Source organism: Periplaneta americana, chromosome 10 (assembly GCF_040183065.1).
Source record: "Periplaneta americana isolate PAMFEO1 chromosome 10, P.americana_PAMFEO1_priV1, whole genome shotgun sequence".
NCBI classification, from domain to species: domain Eukaryota; kingdom Metazoa; phylum Arthropoda; class Insecta; order Blattodea; family Blattidae; genus Periplaneta; species Periplaneta americana.
The window spans coordinates 175,839,470-175,864,154 of record NC_091126.1 but is presented as its reverse complement, the minus strand read 5'-3'; the positions used below and the strand labels follow the sequence as shown (position 1 = coordinate 175,864,154).

Below are 24,685 nucleotides of genomic sequence, written 5' to 3'. Positions count from 1 at the left end.
TTTTTTTTTTTTTTTGTATGCAGCCCCCCCTGAATTCAATACCCACGAGCCGCCACTGGGCGCTCGTACTATCCCTATGAAAGTCAACGTTCTACACACTGCAGTAGATTGACAGAGTACTGTCGCCGCTGGCTGCACTAACTCATTTAACAGTCCTTGCTCATGTCCACACAGCTGGCAGCTCTCGAACGCACCATCGTCACGTGACAGCAGTGTTGCCATAACTTTTTATCAAACCCTTGTATTACAGTGAAGGAGGAAATCCACTAAGAAAACGCCTATACACTCAATGGTATTTTCTAAACTCCGAATGCTTTATGGAAACAATCATTCGTGCTCTCCAAACATGGCGTCGCGCAAACCTGTGCAAGAGGTTTCAAATTTGTAGACGACACCAGCGCCAATTGTGTGTCTAGATATATAACTACAACGTCTTTGGTAAGTTTATGTGGGTAGTTCTCATCTAGACCTACAATATATGTAGGTCTGCGCTCTCATGTTTAGTGGAAAAAGTCATGCACAACTAAAGGTGCAGCTACACGGTTCAACTTTTTAGACCCGCCTTAAAACTTTTGATCACACAGTCATGTGCGTTTTATTTCACTGTAGGTGTCTTCAGTTCAAGTCATCTTTCCAACGAACCTTGAAAATACCTGTGGATGCATTTGTTTAGGAAGAACCATAGTTATTCAAGGAGTAAATGTTGAATGTATACATTTTAACGTTATAATTCTATGATGAAAATAAATATTATTAATACAATTACTTTACCATAATATTTTATTGTAAATAGCATTTTATTTCATTTGTAAAATTGCAACATATGACAACAGCAATGATAATTTTATAAACACCATCGGAGCTTTGTTGAACTATTGTTGTTATGGTATGAATATATTAAAAGCATTCCTCTTCTATTTTTCTTTAATGAAAATAGCTAGAGATAAATTTGAAACGGTTTGACACATAGAATGTGTTGCATATTTTCTGGCAGTCTAAATGATGAATTAATTCCAAAACCAATTCTCATGACCTATCAATACAATGAACACACCCAATGTTTGCCTGAAGGAAATGGCTGACTATAAAGCAAGATAAGGAGTGACGGTCGAGAAATGATTATTACATGGTAATTTCGTTTACTATTGTTGTGGTTGTATTTTATGATCCTTGATACAACTTCTGTAATTATGGGAATGCTACGAAATTGGAAATAGACACGTGAGCGCTGGAGAAATGGTAGTGTATGCTTACAAATAACTTCATTTTGTTTACAATGGAATATTTTTGTCTTTTTTTAAGTAGTATACCTTAATCCTTCTACATGAAACAATAGTTCATTAAGTTTATAAACAAATTCATTGGCTATACTTTGTTTAGAATGTTCGGAATACGTCTGTTAATTCTGTATTCTGTTTTTGACATGAGTTATCAATCGTTTGCATTTTGTATGAGATCAATCTGAAAGTATGTATTACAGCAATTGTCATTTTAGAAAGCAAAGACATTATATTAAACATGCAGTTATTATTTGTTGGCGTGTTAAAATATTACCTTAAATATGTTTAAATGCATGTTTGTAAGTTCAGTTGCTAGTATTAGGTACTACAAAATAAAAATAGTATAGTAATAGTTTCCATTGTTTTTTAATGTAAATATGCAATTCATATGTGAGTAATAGCAAATATACTTATTATGAAAGTGTGTATAAGTTATTGCGATGTGATTGGATAGTATTTAAGGTTAATACATTTTGTGTAATAAGAGCACTTTGCCCACAAATCAGCAATCAGCCACAGAAGTGTTATTTTAAGTTTGCATGGCCTTTTTTTTAAAGCATGTTTCGTTTGTAATGTCAGGTTTATGAATTATTCATTACTTTCAGTCGTAAGTTGAAACTTAGTGTTGATATTTATGAATGAAGCAGAACATACTGCAAATGTACTTTCATGACGATGATGTTACTGATATTGGTGTATCAAGTGTTAATAAGTTATTGTGTGGTTTCTACAGCGCTTACTGTAGGTCACGTATAATAGTAAATATTACGGTGAACATTAGTGATTAAGGATTAAATGTTAAGCGATTGCTATGTGTTTCAAATATGTTCGAAATTGCTCAGTTAATTCTGAAATAGAAGTGGATTGATTACACTTGGGGCATGTCGTATCTGGTCACGATCAGTTGCATAAAGTTTACTGCTTCCAATTGATTGGTATTTTTCTGTAGTTTAGGCAATAAATCGTTTTAATAGAGAAAAGCGTACGTTTAAAAATAAGAATATTTATGTGTTTGTTTAGGACGCAAGTTGTTGATTAGAGTCTTGTGTAATAGCTTGTAGAGATAAATTTATATTGTGTAGTGATAATTCGAAGTGGATTCATATAAGTTATTGACATAACAATGATCAGTAGTTCTTTAGTTAACGATTGAAGGCCTGACAGTGAATCAGTAGTGAAATTATGGCAGGCAAAAATATTTGGAGAAAACCTGCTGCATGAGTGCCATTTTACCACGCATATGATGACTTGATGACATCGACGAAAGTCGCATGTCATGTGCTTTTACATTAGACCTAAGTAACTCCAAGCTTTATCTCGCAAGGTGAAACAAGTTAATTGCTGTGGTAGGTTTCGGATCACCTTTATAGTTCAATTCACAACTCAATTAGCCTTCGTTGAAATCTGTTATACATCAGCACAGTGTCTAACAGCCTAAAGTGTTTTGTTTGTTGCTAATTTAAATATGACGATGGGAATATATGTGCACGAAATAAAGCGGACTTCTAACGGATACTACTTTCTCCCTTCTGAAATTTGGAACTGTTTGGGGCAGTAGTGAGGCACACATTTTCAGAACAAGTGTGGAGTTCTTTCTGTTTTTATAAATAGCAGAAACTGAAAACTAAATTTGAATTGGTAGTAGTTGCTTTCATTTCTTAAAATTGTGTTTGTTTACTTGGTCAACTCTCGGTAATTCAAAGCGTAACTAATTCGTCCTCACATTTTTTATATACAACAGATGATACCTGCAAAATGATTGATGATGATACTATTAATTTCTCTTTACTTTCATTCCCGTCTTCAGAGTTGATGAAAAGATATGATTAGATTAACAAGAATGTTGCAGTGAGAATGGCAGGGAAAAGCAGATTGTTTACAGAAAACATTCTTACCTCAGCTTCCCTCACTGCAGATTTTATAATAGTTGTACATTTGACATTTCAGAAAGTGGGTGGAGGAAGTAATTCAGTAGACACTGAGCTCTTGCTCACATTGCCCACATGAGTGACGTGGTGTTCTCTGTTACAGCACTGTTCCATGACTTGCTTCTACATCTCAGAGGCTGGATTGTTAGGGTCCAGAAGATGGGAAAATCAACGTAGACCTGCAGGTTGTCAAGTCATTTGCTCAACAATCCTGGCTTGACTGCACAATCAAGTAATGAGAATAGGTACATGTTTATAGTTTAGTTAATCTTATTTTCATTTCTTCTAAAATAAAGTGTTTCGTTTGGAGTCAACACTTAAGTTTTCTTTTTGTTAAATATTAGGTCATTGAACACTCGACAATCACTTTTAAGTTGAAGCTTCGTGGATGTAGAAGTTTTTAGGGAATTTCTCTTACTTAAAATTGCAGTGTGGGAGTTTATTTCTACAGCCATGTTGAATTACAGTTGCGATTCTCAGAATTCCTGGTATTTAGATATGCTAGATTTTTCATTAACGTGTCTGCTAATTTTTAATAGTTCTTTGTAGCGTTTTTTCTTTTCATTTGTATTCTGTTAGTTTCCAAGACTTAGCCCAGTGGAAAACAGTGTTATTGGTCCATGGGCTGTCCAAAATTTGGGGAAACTTTTGATATGGAATTGGTCACATACGCGGGAAAACTTAACTTATTTTCTGACATTGAGGACATAGACTGTTGTTCATGCTGCCCATGCGACGCTGTTAACCTCTTAGTGGTTGTCTGCTGGAGCAGCATTGAACAGCGGATAATAAGACTGACAGTGACCAGAACATCAGATCGCGTGGGAGGGCATCAAAATAACGGGTTCATTACTTCTATACACTTCAAGTGGATAGCTCATGTGAGCCTTCTTGTCATTTAGCCTCAGTTGCATTCATAAACGTCAGAAAGTGCAGCGAGGACAGAATGAAGTATTCAGTGCATGTAATGTAATTGAATTACGCAATGAGATGTCCTTGTGTTGCTTTGCTTGAATTTGGTACTGTGGTATGTATTTGACATTTAGAAATTGATATTGCGTTTGTTTTGTCTTTACTTCATTTAGAATCACTTTCAAACTGCAGACTATAGAGAAGCTGTAATATAACAATTATGTAGTACCAAAGTTCTTACCTCACAACTGTCGGGTGGAGGGAGAACGTAAACTCACAGTCTCTTTGGTGGGAGTCTGTTGATGGACTGGGCTGTGGTGATTTGTTTTAATATTAAATTTTAGTAAACGATATTGGAAAATACTGATAGGCTAGATCTTTGTTTCTCACCTGTACTGCTCGTACTGTTACATATATTATTGAAGCGTGATAAATGTGTAACTTATAATCTGCACACTTAGACAGTTAATTTAAGTTGACTGAAATTTGTGTCTTGTTTAATTTTCAGATGTACATAAAGGCATCTGACATTTAAGTAACATTTCACAGTGTACTAATATTTTCATTTTTTGGCATTCTTCTAAAAAAATCGGCGTTATTGGCGCAGTTGGTATAGTGGTGGCTTTCTATGCCCAAGGTTGCGAGTTCGATCCCGGGCCAGGTCGATGGCATTTAAGTGTGCTTTAAATGCGACAGGCTCATGTTAGTAGATTTACTGGCAAGTAAAAGAACTCCTGCGGGACAAAATTCTGGCACACAGGTGATGCTGATATAACCTCGGCCATTGCGAGCGTTGTTAAATAAAAAACATAACATTTAACATTCTTCTCAGAAAGAAGTCATTTTGTTTAGAAAATCTTTATCCATGTAGGACTTCACACTTTTTGAGGGTTTGGTTTTCAATTTTCTTTTTCTTTTTATTTTGATAATTGGTCTCAATTTTATTGAAAATAATCGAAATGAATACATGTGTGGGAATACACATTGAACAACTCTACTGCTTTGGAAATGGAATACCATCACGTGAACTTAACGGCTAGGTTATTGTATTTAATAGATAAAATAATATTAATATTGTGGTAAAGTGTGTTATTTTAACTGTGGTTTGGGAAAATTTCGTGGTATATTCGAACTCCTGTTCCACAGCAGTTAAAGTTAATAAACATGAGTCAGAGAGTTAACTAGATGTCCGGAGGCATTTAAATATCCGGCATACTCCTATGCTAGTACTTTTAATTGCCCCCGCTATGACTGCATAAGGTGATGCTTAGACATAGGGACATATATTTTTTACTATGAATTAGATGAATAGAGTGTCGAGTGGTTAAGCATTCACATCAGTATTACAGCTGGGTTCCTAGATAAGAAAATCGCAAACTTGAACAAGCATATGGTTCTTGCTGATTTAAATGCTAGGCATACTAGTACTACCAGTAGATTTAATATGTTAGAAGCCATTCCACTGCAGTTGAAGCATATCTCGCGCAGGTTAAATGGGTGGCAGCACGTGGAAATCTTACAGAGTAGACGCATTTTCGTCCACAGCGTAACCAAGGTCATACTTTAACCATCGTGGAATGACTTCTGATAGGTTGTGATGATGAAGTCTCCATGCAAATTAATAGAAAATATCAAAATGGTAATTTGTAAAAGAAACTTTTCTTTTTAAGTATTTCATTCCATTTTTTCCAGTTCTAGATTATCTCGACATCTCGCTGATCAACAAACAGGATTTCCAAATCTCTTTCTACCTAATTTCATCCTTGCAGTACTACTGTAAATGAACTTCTCGGATGTAAAACAAAAATGTCTTGAATATTTTATTGTAGATTTTAAAATGTTTTCAATCACAGTCACATACACTGCTATTTGTCTCTTTCACATTTACGAGTAAGCATGAACTAGTAAATGGAATAGATAGTACAAGAATATTAATTCCTAGCACCAGTAGCCTAATTGCTATAATTAAAATTATGTATTAGACTTTTGGAGAAGACTCATTATGCTAAGACTGTTTGGTGAATCAACAAACTCGAATGTAGCAGATTTGCATGGCCTCGAAAAAATGATCTTAACATTTAAAGTTATCATTTTATGATCTTCCACCAGACACAATTCAGAACTTTTAGTAGTGTTATTGCTGTGGACGTCCACTGCATTGTATTATTTCATGATACGTGTTCATAAAATACTGTTTATATCAACACAGATATTTTATGCTTGGTTCAGGTGGACATATAAGCATTTTGGTAATTTATTGATATAAATGTTAGTACATTCTCTATAACTTCGAAAAATTTTGAGGTGTACTGTAACAGCATTCAAAGGTAACAAATAGTGCACACACAGTGCACTCTGTCTTCGTAATTGCTGTTTTGCTGGAAATCACTCAAATTTGGAGTGAATCTGGTATATCAGTTATTAGTTATTTTAATAACAATACTCTTCACATTAAAGTAATTAGAAATTTTGTTCTTTACTGTTTACATATTGACACATCGCAGATGAGCTTGGTGACAGAAGTAACATTCAGGTGATATTGTTCTTTACGTCACAAGATGCATGTGGCTTTTGTCATTCGAATTTTGCCATAAGTGGGGAGGGGGGAAAAGTTAGGTCAGCTGCAGATCGGCACATAATATTTGCACAGCATAATTGTGGGATCAGTGTCAGCATAATGGTAGAAGTTTGAGACAATCTTTAGGAGGTAAATGTTTGAAGTTTGGGGTAACAATTCCTTACATGTCATTTTGACTTTAAAGTATTAGACATTGGTCCCATTACTCTTGTATCATTTATAGCGCACCAAAATCTCATTTTCTGATCTCTTAATACTTTATTTTATTGTATTTTTGCACTTTCTTGTATATTTGGAACTGAAATCATAAATAAAAACAAATAGAGGCTTTCTTCATCACCATGTCATATTACAGTTTGGGAACTACCACGAGCTTTGTGAAATTGTGCAGAACAGCAGTAATATTTGTGGCTGATACTAATTTAATCTATTTTTGCCTCTGTTGGACCATGTTTATTAATTTTTTAATACAGTGGCCTCACCATATCTGTGGGGGATATGTTCCAAAACACAACACGGATGTGCAAAACTGCAGATAATAACAAACTCTGTAAATATTCTGGTTGATTGCCACTGTAGCATGTCTCAGGACAATGAAAAATAAACAGTGGGTGTAATGCCACTACAGGTCGACCAAGTTAAGTTGCGAGCCGAGAGGGGAAGTTGGAGGCAGTTCTGTAGTGAAAGGAGGCAGTAACGAGAGGAGACCAGTACAGTCTCATATGACAGCAAAGTTTTCCTACTGTGCTTCAGTTCATAGAGCGGTAATAATTTAAGACACTTTGAAATAGACTGTACTTCTACTTGTGCTTGACAGTGAGGCTTGGCGTTCTGATTGGCAAGCGTGGGCGTAGGAGAGAAAGTTGCATGAGGGGGGAGGCTGGGAGACAGTGTAACTGTTGCCTTTATCTGAAGACAAGGACAAAAAATGCGTGCGCTCTGTAATGTATTTTAAACGATGTGCACACGTTGAAATCTGAGCGTCAAGTGACCTATGTGGCAACTGTGTTTTGCCTCTACATTCCATCCCGATATTCCCACTCGCAGACCTGACTTGGACAAGCTGTAAGGACATTATAGGTGGTTGGTACCATAAAATTATAGATTTTCAATAAAACTCTTCATATCAAGCTAAAATATGTAAAAAAAAAAATGTTGCCGAGAATAACTATGCATAATTGAAATGTTACACGAGGCATTTCCCTGTTATTAATGTGAACTTAATGAAATTCGGAAAAGTTATATTTTTTAGACACTGCAGTTTAATTTATGAGCTAAATTAGATATACAGGTGGCATTATTTTAATAGAGATGTGGTTGAAAGTCTACATGTTCTTTAACTGTTGTTGAAGTTTATCTTATTTTGATTTAATTCCACACAAGCTACAACAGGCATTGTGAGTCTGTCATTATTTCTCTCTCTTCAGTTATGAAATTGGATTTATCAAAGTGATATGCAATATAATTCGGAAAAGTTAACTCTGGAGGCTCACATCCATATTAGTTATATAAAGCTTCAAAGGGGAAGTATTTGTAAAAACAATTAGCGAATTGACTGGAGAATATAGCTTCCATAAGTTTGTACTGGGATTGATTCGTCAGTATTCAATAATAAGCTAGATACAATAACATTCAAACCATCTTTGATCAAGATTTAAAGATGGGTTTGGTGTGCTCTCATTGGGTTTCTTGCCTCATTTAACCACGCCTTGTCCTTTGAAAGAAGTTTGAAAGTTAGGTGCAAAATGGAAGTAATCGTTTCTTCCATAATATTCTGTTGATTCACTAGATAGGGTATTTTTAATTTACAGTACGTCTGAGCCATATACATTGGAAAATTGGTCAGCTGCTTATCTGATAGGTTCCCACACATCTGTTGCTAGAAGGGGATGTGCGCATTTGACAGTGGCATTTTTCGTTTGGCTGTAATTCAGTGTAGGACATTCTCTCTGTCAAATGTGCGGCAATGGTAAATATATATTCATTGAGACCTAGCACGCACTATCGGTTTTTAATTATACAATTGCAATAATTAAAAATCACACATGAATGTAATGCATTGTTGTTTTAAATGGATGAGCGCACACTTGTGATTTTTAATCACGTGCTATTTAAAATCTGCAGCATACAGTATTTTCTGTGTGAGGAATTTATTACAATCTGAGTTGTAACACATGTGTTTATATCTGTTGGCGCACTGGTGATTAATAATCACACAGCCTAAACTTGATCAGTGACGTAATCTTGTTTTAAAAGAGAATACGATACCCAGAATTCACTGAAATCTGGATTGGAAGGAGATGGTGTAGATACTTGTATTTTAATCAGCTGTTATTTTCGCTCACTATGATTCAGGAAAGGGAATCTCTTAGCAATCTGGGTTCACGAAGCAATGTTGAGGAAAATGACACAGTACATGGAATTATACATCTATCGAATTTTGAAGACAATGCTACCATTTGCAATACAAGACGAGATACAACCAAAATTAACAATAAAAGGAAATAGGAAAAGGGATATGAGGAATAACTTCTGGAAATACTGAGAGAAAAGGACTAAGACAAGGAAATTAACGAGAATATTCTTTTAATATCACTACTCCTGACTTTTAGGAAGTTCAATGATAATCATAAATTCCTTACATGGTCTGAAATTATTGGTGTAATGAGACATGTTGGGTTTATGTCTTTAAGCCCTGAACAACAACAAGGATCTTCCTCTTCCAATATGTCTCAATATTTTCAATCAAATACATTTCCATCAACATCCACATTCCACTGACCAAGCCACCAGCGTGGCTCAGTCAGTTTAGGTGCTTGCCTGCCAGTCTGAAGTTGCTCTCGGACACGGGTTCGATGCCCTCTTGGGCTGATAACCTGGTTGGGTTTTTTCCGAGGTTTTCCCCAACCGTAAGGTGAATGCCAGGTAATCTATGGCGAATCCTTGGCCTCATCTCGCCAAATACCATCTCGCTATCACCAATCTCATCGATGCTAAATAACCTAGTAGTTGATACAGCGTCGTTAAAAAACGAATCCGCTGACCATCAATGCTTATTAAACACACCAAATTAATACGTTTCTGTGCCATTTCAACATTCTATGCCTACCTGCAAATACCATCATCAATCACAAATTATTAATTTATAAACACAACCATCTGAGTCTGTAACTCGCTTATTTATCAACGTTCTTTAAATTCTCCTAATCAAAAAGCAGACATCTTGAAATATCTCACCATGAATTTCAGCTTTACATTGGCTCGCAACATGAATGGGAAAACAGAAACTGGTATTTCATCAGTCTCTTCATTAAATGTGTAGTTTGTTTAAATTAAAACAACTGATAAATCTTGGGTTCAACATTTCAGAATGTTCCATACATAGGCCTACAGTATGTATGTATTTTTTTATTGACGCTATTGCTGTTTTGTTTAACGCTTTCGCAAGAATAATATTTTGCAGTTTACATAACTTATGAATGTTAGACATATCTAGTAGATCCAGCCATCTTCATAACATTTAATATTGGATTGTAGTTTTTAATACTGCAAGTAAAAGTAAATTTAACGTTGTTTGTAATTGGACATATCCATAGGTAGTAGTTTAAAGCTGTATGTACTATTGTTTATTGGTTTATGAAATCTGCACAGGATAGTAGGCATGAATATGCTATTTTTAATTCGGTGATCAGAACTGCCTAGAATTTGTTTTGTAATAGACCATACATAACTGTTAGTTTTTGTGTGGTATTAATTATTCTTTTCTTAAATCATTTCATTAGATATCGTAGGGTAGGCCTATTATTTTAAATTTCAGGTATAAGTTAGTTTTCTGTTTAATATTTCATAATATACTACACATATGCTTTTTTAATTACTCCTTTATTGAACATTTTCCAATTGTATAGTCTAATTACCATGTAATAAATAGTATATTATCTGCAAATCTAGCTTTCACGAAAAGCTCCCTGTGAAGTGGACTTGAATAAATTCAAGGGAAAAATTGTTCCAGGGCTGGGTATCGATCCCAGGACCTTTGGTTTAGCGCACCACAATGCTCTTCCGACTGAGCTGCCCAGGAACTTCACCTGATAACATCTCAATGTTTCCCTTTTTATCCACGTAACTCGAGTGGGGTGACAAGATACCAGAACTCACATCAAGTGCACATAAACTCGGTGTGACTTGAAATTGTGGTTTTCTGTTAACGTAAAGCTCCCTGTGAAGCAGACGTGAATAAATTCAAGGGAAAAATTGAGATGGTGTCAGGTGAAATTCCTGGGTAGCTCAGTTGGTAGAGCATTGGTGCGCGCAGCCAAAGACCTCAGGATCGATACCTGGTCCTGGAACATTTTTTTCCCTTGAATTTATTCAAGTATATTATCTGTTTTATATATTTTTCTTTCCTGTCTTAGTGTTACATCTAACTTTGTTCAGGGAAATGACCAATTGCAGTCTGATGCCTTGCTGCATTGTTGTAGGTGCAACTAACAATAACGGATTATCGAAACTGTCTTTGCTCACTCGCAAATAATTGAAAAATATACTGTCCTATTCCCGCAAACTATTGAACAACTTATAAAACTGTTCATTCAACAATCTCAAACTCGATCCCTGCTTGTGTCTGATTGAGCTTTTTTCCGAGGTTTTCCCCTACTGTAAGACGAATGTCAGTTAATTATTGGCGAATCCTCGGCCTCATTTTGCCAAATACCATCTGGTTGTCACCAATCCCATCTACGTTAAATAACCGAGTAGTAAATAACTCCAAAGCTTTTTTATGTTTCCTTTAGCTACTATGGAAGATGACAGTGCTAACGCTTGCTGCTTCCACAAGTCTGTTGCGAAGTACGATTAATAATCGCAAGTGCGCGCCAGTCATAGAAAAAACTGCAAATTGCATGATTTTTAATTAATGCAGTTTTAAATCGCTAGTGCATGTTAAGCCTGAGGGAACATGTACGGTAGATATATAACACGTAGTTACATAACAAATAGGAAATCGTAGGTACAACCAGGCGAAGATTCAGCTACATATAGAATTTTAAGTTTATTTGATGGATTCAATGAAACAGGTTCTTTAAATGACAGAGAAAGAATACAAAAGTGACATGTTTTTGTGGAGGAAAAATCAATTAAACTGGAGCAACAGCCTTGTAGTGTAGTTCTTAGAAGAGATGTTAATTTGTAAAGCACCTGCAGGATTATTTAAGCTAAACTGTACAGAATTCCAGTATTTCGTGAATTACAGTGCTAAGATTACAGTCAAAGACTTAACCTTTGTAATTCAGTGTTAGAAAAAGTAAATAATGAAGAAATTGATCTCAAACATTAAAAAATAGTGTTTTAAACGAATTCCCATATGCTAGACGAACTGAAAGAAAATATATAAAAAGAATTGGGGTCCATTAGAATACAAGAACTGGTGCGTATGAATGACAATTTCTTGAGGTGTGAAATGTGTGTGAGAAACTGGACCACATACAGAACCTTCTGTGAGCAGGGTGAGTAACCATTGTTGAGTTACATATACTTGTGTTTTAATCCCAAGAGTGTGCGTGGGGTAGAGACCTGGCTGCCTGTCTGATACACGGCCAAACAATTTCCTGCTCTAGATGGCTCAGACACACTGTATTTGGAAGGCAACACGAATGAATTAACTGTGGAAATTGCTAAATTCACCCACATTCGAAAGAGGAACATTATTGAAGATTGCTGCCATATTGTGATTCTCTTTGATCATTAAAGTTTCTTGAAGTAATGTTGGAATGTAGGCTTTCATGGCTGGCATCATTGGGATCAGTGTTATCTGGGCTAAAGGACTGTGGTCTGTTGGAACTGTTGTTACTACTCCGGCAGACATCATCAGTGGTGTGGCACACGGGAGCACAAAGATCTCCTTGGAGCACCGAAAACGACTGGAACTGTGACTGGTTGCATGACGGTAGTTAAGGTCTGGATGGATCATGGCTTGCCATGCTCTTCCTCCTCAAAGACTTCTTCAGAATCCATAAAAACCAGAGAAAGACCAGCTCTATACTCTACATATCATTCTACTGCGTGTTCAGTTCAAAGTGTGTCATGGCTTGCTGTATGCCATCATGTGGCTAGTCGATGAGCCTAGAGAATTCAATCTTCCTACACTTCCGCAGAGGCATATTACCTATGTGCCAGAGAAGTTGCCTGGCAAATACGGCGTTCATTCTGAAGAGTACGTACCGATACGTACGGTAATGCCGGTAGTGGCAGGAATGTGAACTGTTTGGAAACACGTACTGAGGTGAGTTTTTTTCTTACTGTCGGGATGTGGGGAGAGGGTTAAGACGATTACTTACATATTTGTTGACATTAACTTCGACTGTCAACATGGACACGGAGCATTTGATTTGTGTTGTGGAATGTTGCGGCACGCAACCGATAACAAATACCCTGCATACGACTTGCCCGCACAAAAGACAGTTCAAAAGAGGTTATGTTAGCACACAGACCGTACAGACCACCATCTGTTGCTACGACGTTCAAGTTATACCGTACACATTCTCAAGTTCAGATTGAATGCCTTGAATAATAGGCAACTTCTCTGACAGATGAAGAGTCCAGGGGAAAAAGGGGGATGTCCACTTTTAAACAATTCTCAGGAAATCAATTTTAAAATTTGGAACACTATCATTCCGAAAATAATACTGATAATTTAACCAGCAGTTATTCGGTAACTGTGAACTTTCTTCCCCTTTTCTAAGTGTAGAATGAATACATTTCATATGAAGTATATAAGCGAATGGAAATCTGAATTTTGCCTGAGAGTAGACATTCCCCCTTTTTCGTCTGGACTCTTCATATAAGCTGAAACTTGCTTCAAATCGCTGACTCAACAACAGTGACGTCATGACACACTTTCAAATGAACACCCAGTATAGTAGTATAGAGTGTATTTATCTGCTGTAAACAAGAACGACTACTACAAAAGCCAGCTTGCACCTTGTTTAGACAGGTTTCCAGACGTTTAACATGATGTGTGACAGCAACATGATCTCATTCCAACTGCTGCAGTTAAGTCCAATCTCAGTACTTAATAGAAACCATATGCAGAAATGCATAAAACTATACAGCAACACAAGAGTAGGACTCTTTTAGGTAGCAAGAGAGCAGACGATTTAAATAAATAACCCCTTTGTCATTGGACAACAACAACAGCAACAACAAAACACTTGCAACAGTTCTCAGTTTGCATCTGTTCTAATTACCGGTGGGTGTTTCATATTAAATTTTGGAGGTAAGAGAAGTGTTGTCAAATACTACGGTTGTTAAATTTTGTTGTCACATAGCTCCTCCCTTCATACAAAAATTCACAGTTAGATAAAAATAGTGAAAATATTTAAATTACTTTGTGAAGTACAGTTGGGAACTTAAATTACTTACATAAAAGTAGAAAATACCGTATTTTCTCGAATACCCCACGCATTTTTTTTCGAAATACACAAATAAAAAATATGGATGCGCGGTTTTTTCGCATTTAAGTTGACAACATTGCCCGAATTTCCTCCTGTGTGACTCTGAAGGTGGTAATGCATGCCACTTCTCGCACAGGTATTTCAATTAACATTGTTAAATGGCGTTCGGATTAGAGGTATATGATTCAAGTGTAATAGGTGTATAGTTTGTGCGTCTTACATTTTTAATTCTGAAAATGAATACCAATAAAGGTATGAGCGAAGGACTTAAAATTTATCAAAGATGTGGAGGACCATGGAAATTATGCTGCAGTCCGTAAATTTGATGTAAGTGAAATTTGCATCAGAGACTGGAGGAAAAAGAAGGAACTGTTAACTTTTTGGCTTTTCAAAAGTGGAGTGCAAGACTCATTCGAGGGCACAGGGTATTTGAGAATATACAGTATGTGTAAGAATATAGTGTAATTTTTGTTGATGTATTCCACCATCAGTTTTTTTGTCAAATTTAAACTCAACACTTCCCCTTTCACACATTGATTATCGCAAAATAACTGACCTTTTCTCTGGTTTCTTGGCACCAGTTGTAGAGTCAAATATTGCTCCTCCTCATCTTGAATTTGGTATTGGTTGTCATAGGTTTGTCTCTCTCTCTCTCTCTCTCTCACACACTCACACTCACTCTCAGTTGGTGGGTTGTGTGGCATTGTTACCCTTTGCTTTGGATTTGTCAGTTGACGATCGTCTATCCATGATTAGATGATAATGATGTTTCAAAGAGAGCCAAAGAATTCCATGTCATTGTTCACTGGGTGATTATTTAGATGTACATTCGTACTAATTTCAGTCAAACATACAAGACTAGGGATTAATTCCATATGAATGCAATGTGAATATATCTAGAAAACAAGTTTAAAGTATATCACACGTCTCTTTTCTATTGTATAAATTAATTTTACAGGAATAAGATTTTAAAATATTTGCGAAAATCCTGGTGGGAATGCAGGGGGTTACCTGATGAGGTGCAGTCCATAATAAGATATTTATGCACTAAATTTCTAATGATAACGTGTTTCTCTCTCTCTCTCTCTCTCTCTCATCCCTGAGCATTAGTAACTAAACTTGCACAGCAAGCTGACATTTCTTATTCTTCTGCTCAGGGAGCAACAAAACCTAAAATGTAGACCTTGCAAAGTGACTGAAGTGTAAAGTTTAAAGGCTGGTTCACAATAAACCGGAAACGAGAATCGGAACGAAAATGAAAACGGTAAAATTGTTAAAATGTGTACATTTAAACGTGAGCATTCACAATTAACGAAAAGCTTACCAGAGCGCGGGATCGGGAATGGAGAGTTGGCCAAGTTTCAACTTTGGCATTCACGTTTCCGATCACAGCCCACTAGATTAATTCTATTGCCATCTAAAAGCTATTTTGTCGTCATATATTTTGTAGCAAGAAGACCGTGACATAACCTATGCATTATTTTGTTCTGTGCTGTGCATCATGGAGCAAGTTTTATTTGATGAGATTGTAATATTGAGTGTTGAGGAAAATCCTCACGTTTACGATAAGCGGTGGGCCTCATATAAAGATGAGAAAATGAAGGAGAATACGTGGCTTTCAATAGCTGCATCTTTGAACACCAATCGGAAGTGAATCATATTTTATTACTGTATTGGTTGTATTACACACTACATATTCATGCTTCAATTCAATAACTACTGTTGTGTTCATTTTTGTTCTATTACAAATGTTTCTTCTCTAATTATTTTACATTATGGTAGACTTAAAATAGGTTGTGATAATAAAGATGCATGGGCATATTTATAGTACTGTTGAAATTTTGAAGTTGGTTAACCTGTGTTTATGTTGGCTGCCTTGTACTCATGAGAGAACGCCATTGGTCAATTATACACAAATAACATCAGAATGCGTAATATCGATCTTACATATCGTTATTGACATGCATATCGATATGCATAGTCATCTACGTTCTCGGTTTATTGTGAATAAAAAATTTTCATATTCACGTTCTCTGCTTTTCGTTTTCACTCTGGTTCTCGTTCCCGGTTTATTGTGAACCAGCCTTAAGTCCTAGTGATCCTACTGCCAGAATCAATTATTGCTATTAATTTCTTTAATCGGTAGACAGCGTTGTCTTAAAACCTCAGTTAGTGTTATTTTCGAGCATGTGATGTAGTGTAGTAAGTAAGGTTCTTTTCTATTTCAGTTATTAATAATATGTAGCTGTTCTTATGTTCTCTGCATGCACATTGAATAGTTTGGGTTTTTCTCCTCCATGTGAGTGCTGGGAGTCATCATGCTTGTAAGAATCACCATGAAGTATTCCATCATTATTAGTACCTCCACAATTTGAAATGTCTGATGTTACAAAGAAACGAACACCCTCGTGACTGACAGGTTGATTGCTTTTAAAATGCCTTCAGATATGGCCTACTGAGATCTTCTTATATTCTGCCAAAATGTTTATTTGGTGGGGACATCTAGAAGGTGGAATTCAATAAACCCAGGTTTAGGATAAGTTTTGCATCCAGTTATAGTCGTCCCACTCAAATGGTTAACATCAGCAATCCTTCGATACTCAAGTTTACACTGCTCACCGTGTGTTTGTTATTTTACTCATGTGTTTCTTACTCCCCGTGTCAGTCAGTGCAAGTCGAAGCTTGCAATATCTCTTATTGCCATATTCTAGTTCGGTTCAGAAAATATTGTTGTTATACAAACAGTCATTTGGATCAGTAGAGGGAGAGATCAAGGTCATCATTAGAAGCATGATGCATATCTGATGACTTATATACTTTGCAAGGTCTACAAAACAATCACGCATTGTTGCAAGGGAGATCAGCAGTTTTTTTGCAGTAGAAAGTCAACTCTTTGACTTGTGGACATGAACCATTTGAGTAGGATGATTATAAAAGTTCTTTACATGAAGACACTGTTGCTATTCCAAGTTAATTTTTTGTGCAATTTTTAGTGAAAATTTGTTGAATGATACAGTTACTTACAAATGGCTTTTAGGGAATCTGGAGGTTCATTGCCATGCTCATATAAGTCCGCCATCGGTCCCTATCCTGAGCAAGATTAATCCAGCCCCTAGCATCGTATCCCACCTCCCTCAAATCCATTTTAATATTACCTTCCCATCTGCGTCTCGGCCTCTCCAAAGATCTTTTTCTCTCCGGCATCCTAACACACTATATGCATTTCTGGATTCACTCATGTGTGCTACGTGCCCCATCCACCTCAAACATCTAGATTTAATTTTTCCTTACTATGTTAGGTGAAGGATACAGTGTGTGCAGTTCTGCATTGTGTAACTTTTTCCATTCTCCTGTAACTTCATCCCTCTTAGCCCCAATTACTTCCCTAAGGACCTTATTCTGAAATACCTTTAGCCTCTATTCCTCTCTCAAAGTGAGAGTCCAAGTTTCACAACCATACAGAACAACCGGTAATATAACCGTTTCATAAATGCCAACTTTCAGCTTTTTTGAGAGCAGACCGGATGACAAGCTTCTCAACTGAATAATAACAGGCATTTTCCACATTTATTCTGGGTTTAATTTCATCTAGAGTGTCATTTATATTTGTTGCTGTCGCTGCAAGATATTTTAATTTTTCCACCTCTTGAAAGGATAAATTTCCAACTTTATATTTCTATTTCGTATTATGTTCTGGTCATGAAACATAATCATATACTTTGTTTTTTCGAGGTTTACCTCCAAACCTATCTCATTACATGCTTCAAGTAAAATTTCCGTGTTATCCTAATAGTTTATGGATTTTCTTATAACGTATTCACGTCATCCTCATAAACAAGCAGCTGATGTAACCATTCAATTCCAATCCCTCTCTGTTGAATGATATAGTTGCTGAAACTAAAAGTATATGAAGACAGGAACACCCAGAACTCATTTTAAATAGCATTTTTGTGTACTGTCCCTCATAATCTTCGAAACAAATAGAAGAAATGTCTTTTTCATATTAGATAACCTATTGTACTGGTATCCTGTTAGGACACTGTACAAAATGATCCATTTGTCTGAAAACATTCTTGAAATGGAAAGAAGTTGCACAAGTGCTTTATGAAAATTACTCACTGTGCTGGCTCTATAATATGAAGTATATAAGAAGAAAAAAGGGTTTTCCAAGAAATCGGAGAAATGAAATGTCGAAAAGTCAGCTGTCAATGGACACTTCATTCTTGAAATTTTGATGTTTCATAATAAGTGCTTCAGTATTTCATGTGTTCTGTACTTACTTATTGTCGAAACTATAAAGTAAAGAATGTACAATCTATACTGAGAGATTGAGAACATTATGATCTTTCAGTATACAACTTACACAACAAGGTTTTGATGTGCTGTGAAATTTGGTATAGTGAAACCTGTTCAAATCGGAACCTGAATAATCCGGAATCCTGTCTATTTCGGAACAATTTATTGGTCCCGGCAAAATTCGTATGTATTATGTATAATTTTTCCTGAATAAAACGGAAACTGTCCAACGTGGAAATGGAAACTGCCTGCTACTGTTCAAAACGGAAATAATATTTTGGCCACACTGCTTTAATGTAAACTTTATTTTGAAACAGCGTGTAATTTTAAGGAATATACGAAATATGTAGGTCACTAAGATAAAAAACAAGTTTGCTTTACAAAATTTTAGAGGGTACGAGGGTGTGTTGGCCTGTCGGTAATGAATTTTATTACCCTGTTGACTAGGCAGACGAATCCCTTCAGAGATTTTCTTTCAATGCTTCACACTCCTATACTGTTGTAGCTAGACAGAGCGCAAGTGTAGTGATTTCCTTGTGAAAAAAAGTTGCGTAAAATGTGGCATTAACATTAAGTATGAAGTAAAAGTTATCGAGTTAAAGGAAAATTAGAAACGAAGTGTATGTGAAAAAATGTTGAAGTTCAGTTGTGGAAAACTCAGCGTGACACTCGAAAAATAAAGATCATAATGAACTGTTATGGAGCGGGTTCTTCATGACCTTTCAAAGAACATGTCAATTTCTGGATCTGTTCTGCAAAGCAAGCCATTGAACTGGCAAAGAAATTAGATAAACCAGAATTTAAGGCTTCTAATGGACGGCTCCTAGTCCAATTAATTAATAATGTACATGATATACAGTCCACTATTATATGTATAGTGTTAGATATTAAATTAAATGAGATTAGTAAACTTTAGTAGTGTTTTATGAGTGAGTTACGATAACATTTATACAGAAAATGAGATTTTAATCAAGATGATTCACCAACGGAATTAGCGACAGAAAGCTGATTTAATGTGAGTAGTGTTAAACTGAATACTTTGTACTTCTTGCAGTTTGCGGCTTGCCATTTTGTTTTTCATGTATATGAATGATAAAATATTCCATTTTAATTTCACATCTGAATAATACGGAAACCTGTCCACAACGGAAAAAAAAAAATAGGACCATGTCAGGTTTTACTGTACGATGTTGTAGCATGAGACATTGGAGTTAAATATGTTTTGGTTTGATAGCTACGGTACTTTGTTGTGTTAAACAGATGCAACATCTCATGCTGGAGAGATGTTGACTGCGAAGATGAGGCTTGGGCATCAGCCAACAGTGTGACTTGTGTTGTTATTGTGCCTCCACCACCTGCAGATGGCGCCTGCTGGAACTTTGCTTCTCTTCCTCTGCACAGCATCTGCTTTGCTACGTCCAGCATTGCTATCTTCTGGGACTGATGTTTCATTCCTGGATCGTACATTGCTGGAGAAGGACATTGCAGCAGTCTTCAACAAGGTGAGAAGTTTTGGGAAATAAATATTTGTAGGATATTGATTCTTTAGATGAATACATTGTATTTCATAAGAAGACATGAGACAGTTTGCGCACAGATGAAGTATGATGTAGTTTTAGAGTGAATATCTTGATATTCCAAACCTTCTACATTGATGTTAATTAATACAGCTGCTTTTGGAAATTTTGATTATTGGGTAGAATGTGTGTCTTGAGTTTCCGTAACTTGAAACTTTGTCATAATGAAGGATTGTATTAAAGAAATTTTCACCAGTAATTGCCAGAATTCGATTTTTGGTAGAAATACAATTGTAGAAATGGACGATGGGTAGTAAGAATGAAGCTTAAGTACTTTCTCAAGGTTTATACTTTTGAGTATGAGCACTTCCTGTGATTATATACTTGTAACCACTAGAACATACTCATATTCGTAAGAATAAAGACATTCTACCTAACGCGAATATATACTCATCTCTACAGCCTTCTTGATCGTTTAAAAGTTAGTATGTACTCATGTTACCTATCCTCTTTGACCACATTGCACCGTAATGCTCAGTTTTTTTATAGACTTTCACATGCTATCTGCATGCTGTAGTGGTTTGTGTTTTGGTTTTTATAAATAAATAAATAAATAAATAAATAAACTAATTAATTAATTTAATTAATTAATTAATTAAACAAATAAATAAATTAATTAATTAAACAAATAAATAAGAAAATAAATAAATGAATAAATAAATAAACATGAAAGAGAGAGAGAATAAGATAAGTGATGTTAATAAACAGGAAACAAGAAAATACTGTAGTACTGGAAATCGTCATTACGGGATATTGGATAGAGATTACAATCCATTTCTAGAATTCCAGTTATGCTAATTCTATTTTTTATTATAGAGAGTTATATATATATATACATATATATATATATATATATATATATATATATATATATATATATATATACACAATTTAAAGTTACAAGTAATTGCATTTTGCAATTCAAATTTTACAAAATAAACTGTAATTGTTAATTATATTTAACAATACAGTCTAACCTTATAATTTGATAGCCATTCATATTTTTATAGGTTATGTTCTTTTTTATGAATAACAAATACGTGTTTAACCTTTTTCACATTCACTTTTGCGAAGCGTTAAAGGCTTCTGAAGTTCACGTCTTTTTCTATATTTTTCCGTGAGGTACTACATCGTTCATAAATTCTGCCATTTTTTTTTTATTTAACTTTAAACTGAACACAAATCAACAAATATTCAGAATTGAGCCTGCTACAAACCATACTCAGAATAACATGAGAACAAACTTATAAATATGAGAATATATTAGCTTTTATTCTTATCAAGCATGAGTATACATTCTGTACAAGATGGACACTTGAGTATATTCTACTATGCTTCCATGTTATGAATATGTAATCAAAAATGAGTAGGTACTCAAATGTTTTTATTTTACTAGCAAGAGTATATACTAAAAAAAGTCCAGTATATACTATACTATACACTCATGTTTATTCTTACCGTGGGATATTCCAGAAGATGTAAATAGAAGAATAAAATTGAGAGAGGATTTAACAAGCCAGTGTTCATACATTTAATTGGGTAGTATGGACACATAGTTTAACATATGGCGACTGATTGGGGTGGGGATGGGAACATAGAACATAAAGAATTTGTAGGCTAAAAAATGTTAGAAAACACAGTGTGAAATAAATTTTGTTGCGCAAAATCTTTGAAGTCAAGAACAAGTGTTAGTAGAGATGGTCTATTTTTTTTGCTTTTGACATAGTTTTTGTTCAGTTTCGCCTGCTGCTTGTACTGAAAGACAGCATCTTGTTATAAATATGTAATTATTTAGCAATTAATAGCCTATATTTCTTTCAAATGAAGGAATCTCTGAGGTCACTTTCTTTCCTAGACACTCTAATTGCAACAGCATAACATCAAATTGAGTACTATAGTTGCACTAAATTAATACTTATGAAATTTTTATAATATGATATAAAGCCATTTTTCTATGTCGATTCACTTTATAACAGTTTCAATATTTAAAATATGATAAAAGTTTAAAACTTTTAAGGGACCATGATGGACTTACGTGAGGGTGACAATGAATCTTTGGATTCTATAAAAGCAATTTGTAAGTAAGTCATTGATATATATATATATGTTGAATCAGGCAGTGCTCGCGACTGCATCTTGTGGAAGTCCTGCATTTCTTTGTCGGGATTTTGGAGTGGAGTCCACCTTTGTTTTAGAATTTGGAAGACCATTTTATCATATTGCCTTTTAGCCTATGTTGAGTTGTTTTAATTTATGTATGAGTTTGGCTGTCCAAACAGTCATATGCACCTCTGAAGTCTATGAAGACACTAGGGCAGTCTCTTGTTTGTTAAAGGACGTCTTGATGTCTTGCATTAATTTAGTAAGTTGATCCGAGATTGGTTGATTGTGGTGGATGCCTGCTTATTCATCTACTAATAGATTTTTGCTTTCCAGATACCAGTTTAAGGGAGCTGAAATCATTCTTTCTTGAATTTTAGCTAAAACAGATGTTGGGGTTATAGGTCTGCATGAGCTTAAATTGTTGACTGGATTACAGGTTACAAAATTGGGATTATGATGGCTTTCGTCCATTTTGATGGAAGGGTGGCGTCTGTTTTCCAAAACAGATTGTGTGTTTATATCACTTTAATGTATTGAGTCCTAAATGCTTAATGAAGTCAGGAAAAACTCCATCTGGTCTCTTAGTTCTTCAGTGGAGAAATATTTGTGAAATACTTTTTCTGAGATTGAAGTTTTATCTGAAAGACTTTGTTTTTTGAGCTTTTTCTCTTATTTTGGTGTGTTTTACTTTGTTTGTGTGATGTAGTGAAGAAGGAATTGAAATTGTTAGCTTTTGTGTCATTGTCCGTGGTTTCTTTGCTAGATATTAATTATTAAGTCTTTTCATCAGTTTATATGATTTAGAACAGTCTCTTTGGCAATAATTACAATGTTTCATGTATTTGATATAGGTGTTCCAAGTTTCTCTGTTCATAAGTATTAATTATTTTGTTTTGCTTTTTTTTTTTGTTTTTTGTTTTTTTTTGTTTTTGTTTTTGTTTTTTTTTTTTTTAAATTCTGTTGATTCTTTCGTCCAAGTCTTCAGAATTTCTGGATTTCAAAGTTATCATTCATGCTTGCTTTCGGATGTGTTTATATTTTTCTAATTTTTTGGTTCAGAAAGGTTTATATTTGAATTGTTTCTGTCTTTGTAATGTTCTTTTTGCTGTCTGTAATATTATGTTATGCCAAAGTTTCTTTAATGCAATGTATGGGGGATTCATCTGTTTTAATCTCGTTTGTTTTAATTTCCAAGAGATCCTGAAATTCTTGCCACCTCGCTTTCTTGAAATTCCAGGTTGTGAAAGAACATAGTTTCTGCGATAAAGTTTGATTATTCTTGACTTCGAAACTTGGATATGTAATTGATTTTTATTCAGTATCAACCTGTAATATATGTGTGGGTCTATATATGTACTGCCATAAGAGTGTAATGCAAAGAAAAAACCTTACCATAATAATTGGATTGTTGAAAATAATGTAGACTTTAGCAACAGAATGTAAATTTTACAGGAGACGAAAATTAAAATTTGAAAGTTGCTGAAGTTTAATTAAATAACTTGTTCTAATTTCAGTACAGTTAATAATTGGGCTGGATTTTAAATTAGACTAGGTCATTTACTTTAGTAATGGAAATTTCAAACCTTAGGCCTAAGTTTGCTGTCTTTCAGTATTTGCATTTTCTGAATTAAGTCTTGAAATAGTAATAAATTAATCATAATGAAGTAACACTATGTCTTCGCTCATAAGTGTAAATAAGCCATCATGTGAGTTATAGATTAGGAAGAATCTATTTGTAGATATTTCAAAGCTCTGGACTTCATGAAACACAATCGTGTTTTAATCAGTTTCACATTTCTCTTTTTGTTTAAATGACAAAAAATGACAACTTAGTGGCACCTGGAATATCAGCAGTGACAACAAAAACATGCCAAACAATTTAAAAATTGTAATCCATTGTTACTTTGCATCATAGTCATATCCACTTAAACAATATGGTAGTTGTTTATTATGGTTTTCTCTTTGGTCTGATATAATATGAAAACGTATTTCCACAGGTGGCCTATGGAGGTGTGACAACTACAAAACGAAGCATTTCTTCCAAGTATTTGCCTTCTTCTGGATCTCCTACTACTGTACCTCCACCATTCACAAGTATTTCTGTCCCAACAGCACCTCCAAGAATAGTAACTCCACCCACACCTCCATACATAAATCCATCAAATCAGAAATCGGTTTCCCCTCCAGTTTCGACCACTATTCTTCCATTCACACCACCAAAGACGTTACATCCCCCCTCGTTCACAACTGCTTCTCCTCGAGAGGTGCCATCATATATTCCTCCTATAAGATCCTTCTTCACGCCACCTCTTCCCCCAGAGTATGCCAGAAACCCATTTGCCGATAAACCTACATTGAGAGGGAGCAATTCTGATGGAGGGAGCTCTAGTGCAGGGAGAAGACCAATTCCCCCCCCACCGAGACCTCCATCGGGACGGGAACGCATACCACTGAGGCCTCCAGATCTTGCGCCACCAGTGGACCGAGATGGAAGTGGGTGAGTAGAGTGACTGAGCACAGTGTATTGCACGGCGGACTGCAATGCGCAGTTTGAGAGTCT

At 35.4% G+C, this 24,685-nt stretch overlaps 1 protein-coding gene across 3 annotated transcripts in view; it reads left to right on the top strand.

The window, feature by feature from the left end:
• Positions 1-1,029: 1,029 nt before the first annotated feature.
• LOC138708181 (uncharacterized) overlaps positions 1,030-24,685 on the top strand; it is a 48,207-nt gene continuing 24,551 nt past the window's right edge. The window contains exons 1-4 of one of the 3 annotated variants that reach the window (XM_069838455.1): positions 1,030-1,239; positions 3,312-3,440; positions 19,706-19,947; positions 24,123-24,622. In XM_069838455.1, coding sequence (XP_069694556.1) covers positions 19,807-19,947; positions 24,123-24,622 — 641 coding nt within the window. In that variant the 5' untranslated portion in view covers positions 1,030-1,239; positions 3,312-3,440; positions 19,706-19,806. Of the gene's footprint in view, positions 1,240-3,311; positions 3,454-19,705; positions 19,948-24,122; positions 24,623-24,685 lie in introns of all 3 variants that reach the window. The other 2 variants (XM_069838453.1, XM_069838454.1) reach the window with 2 other exon arrangements.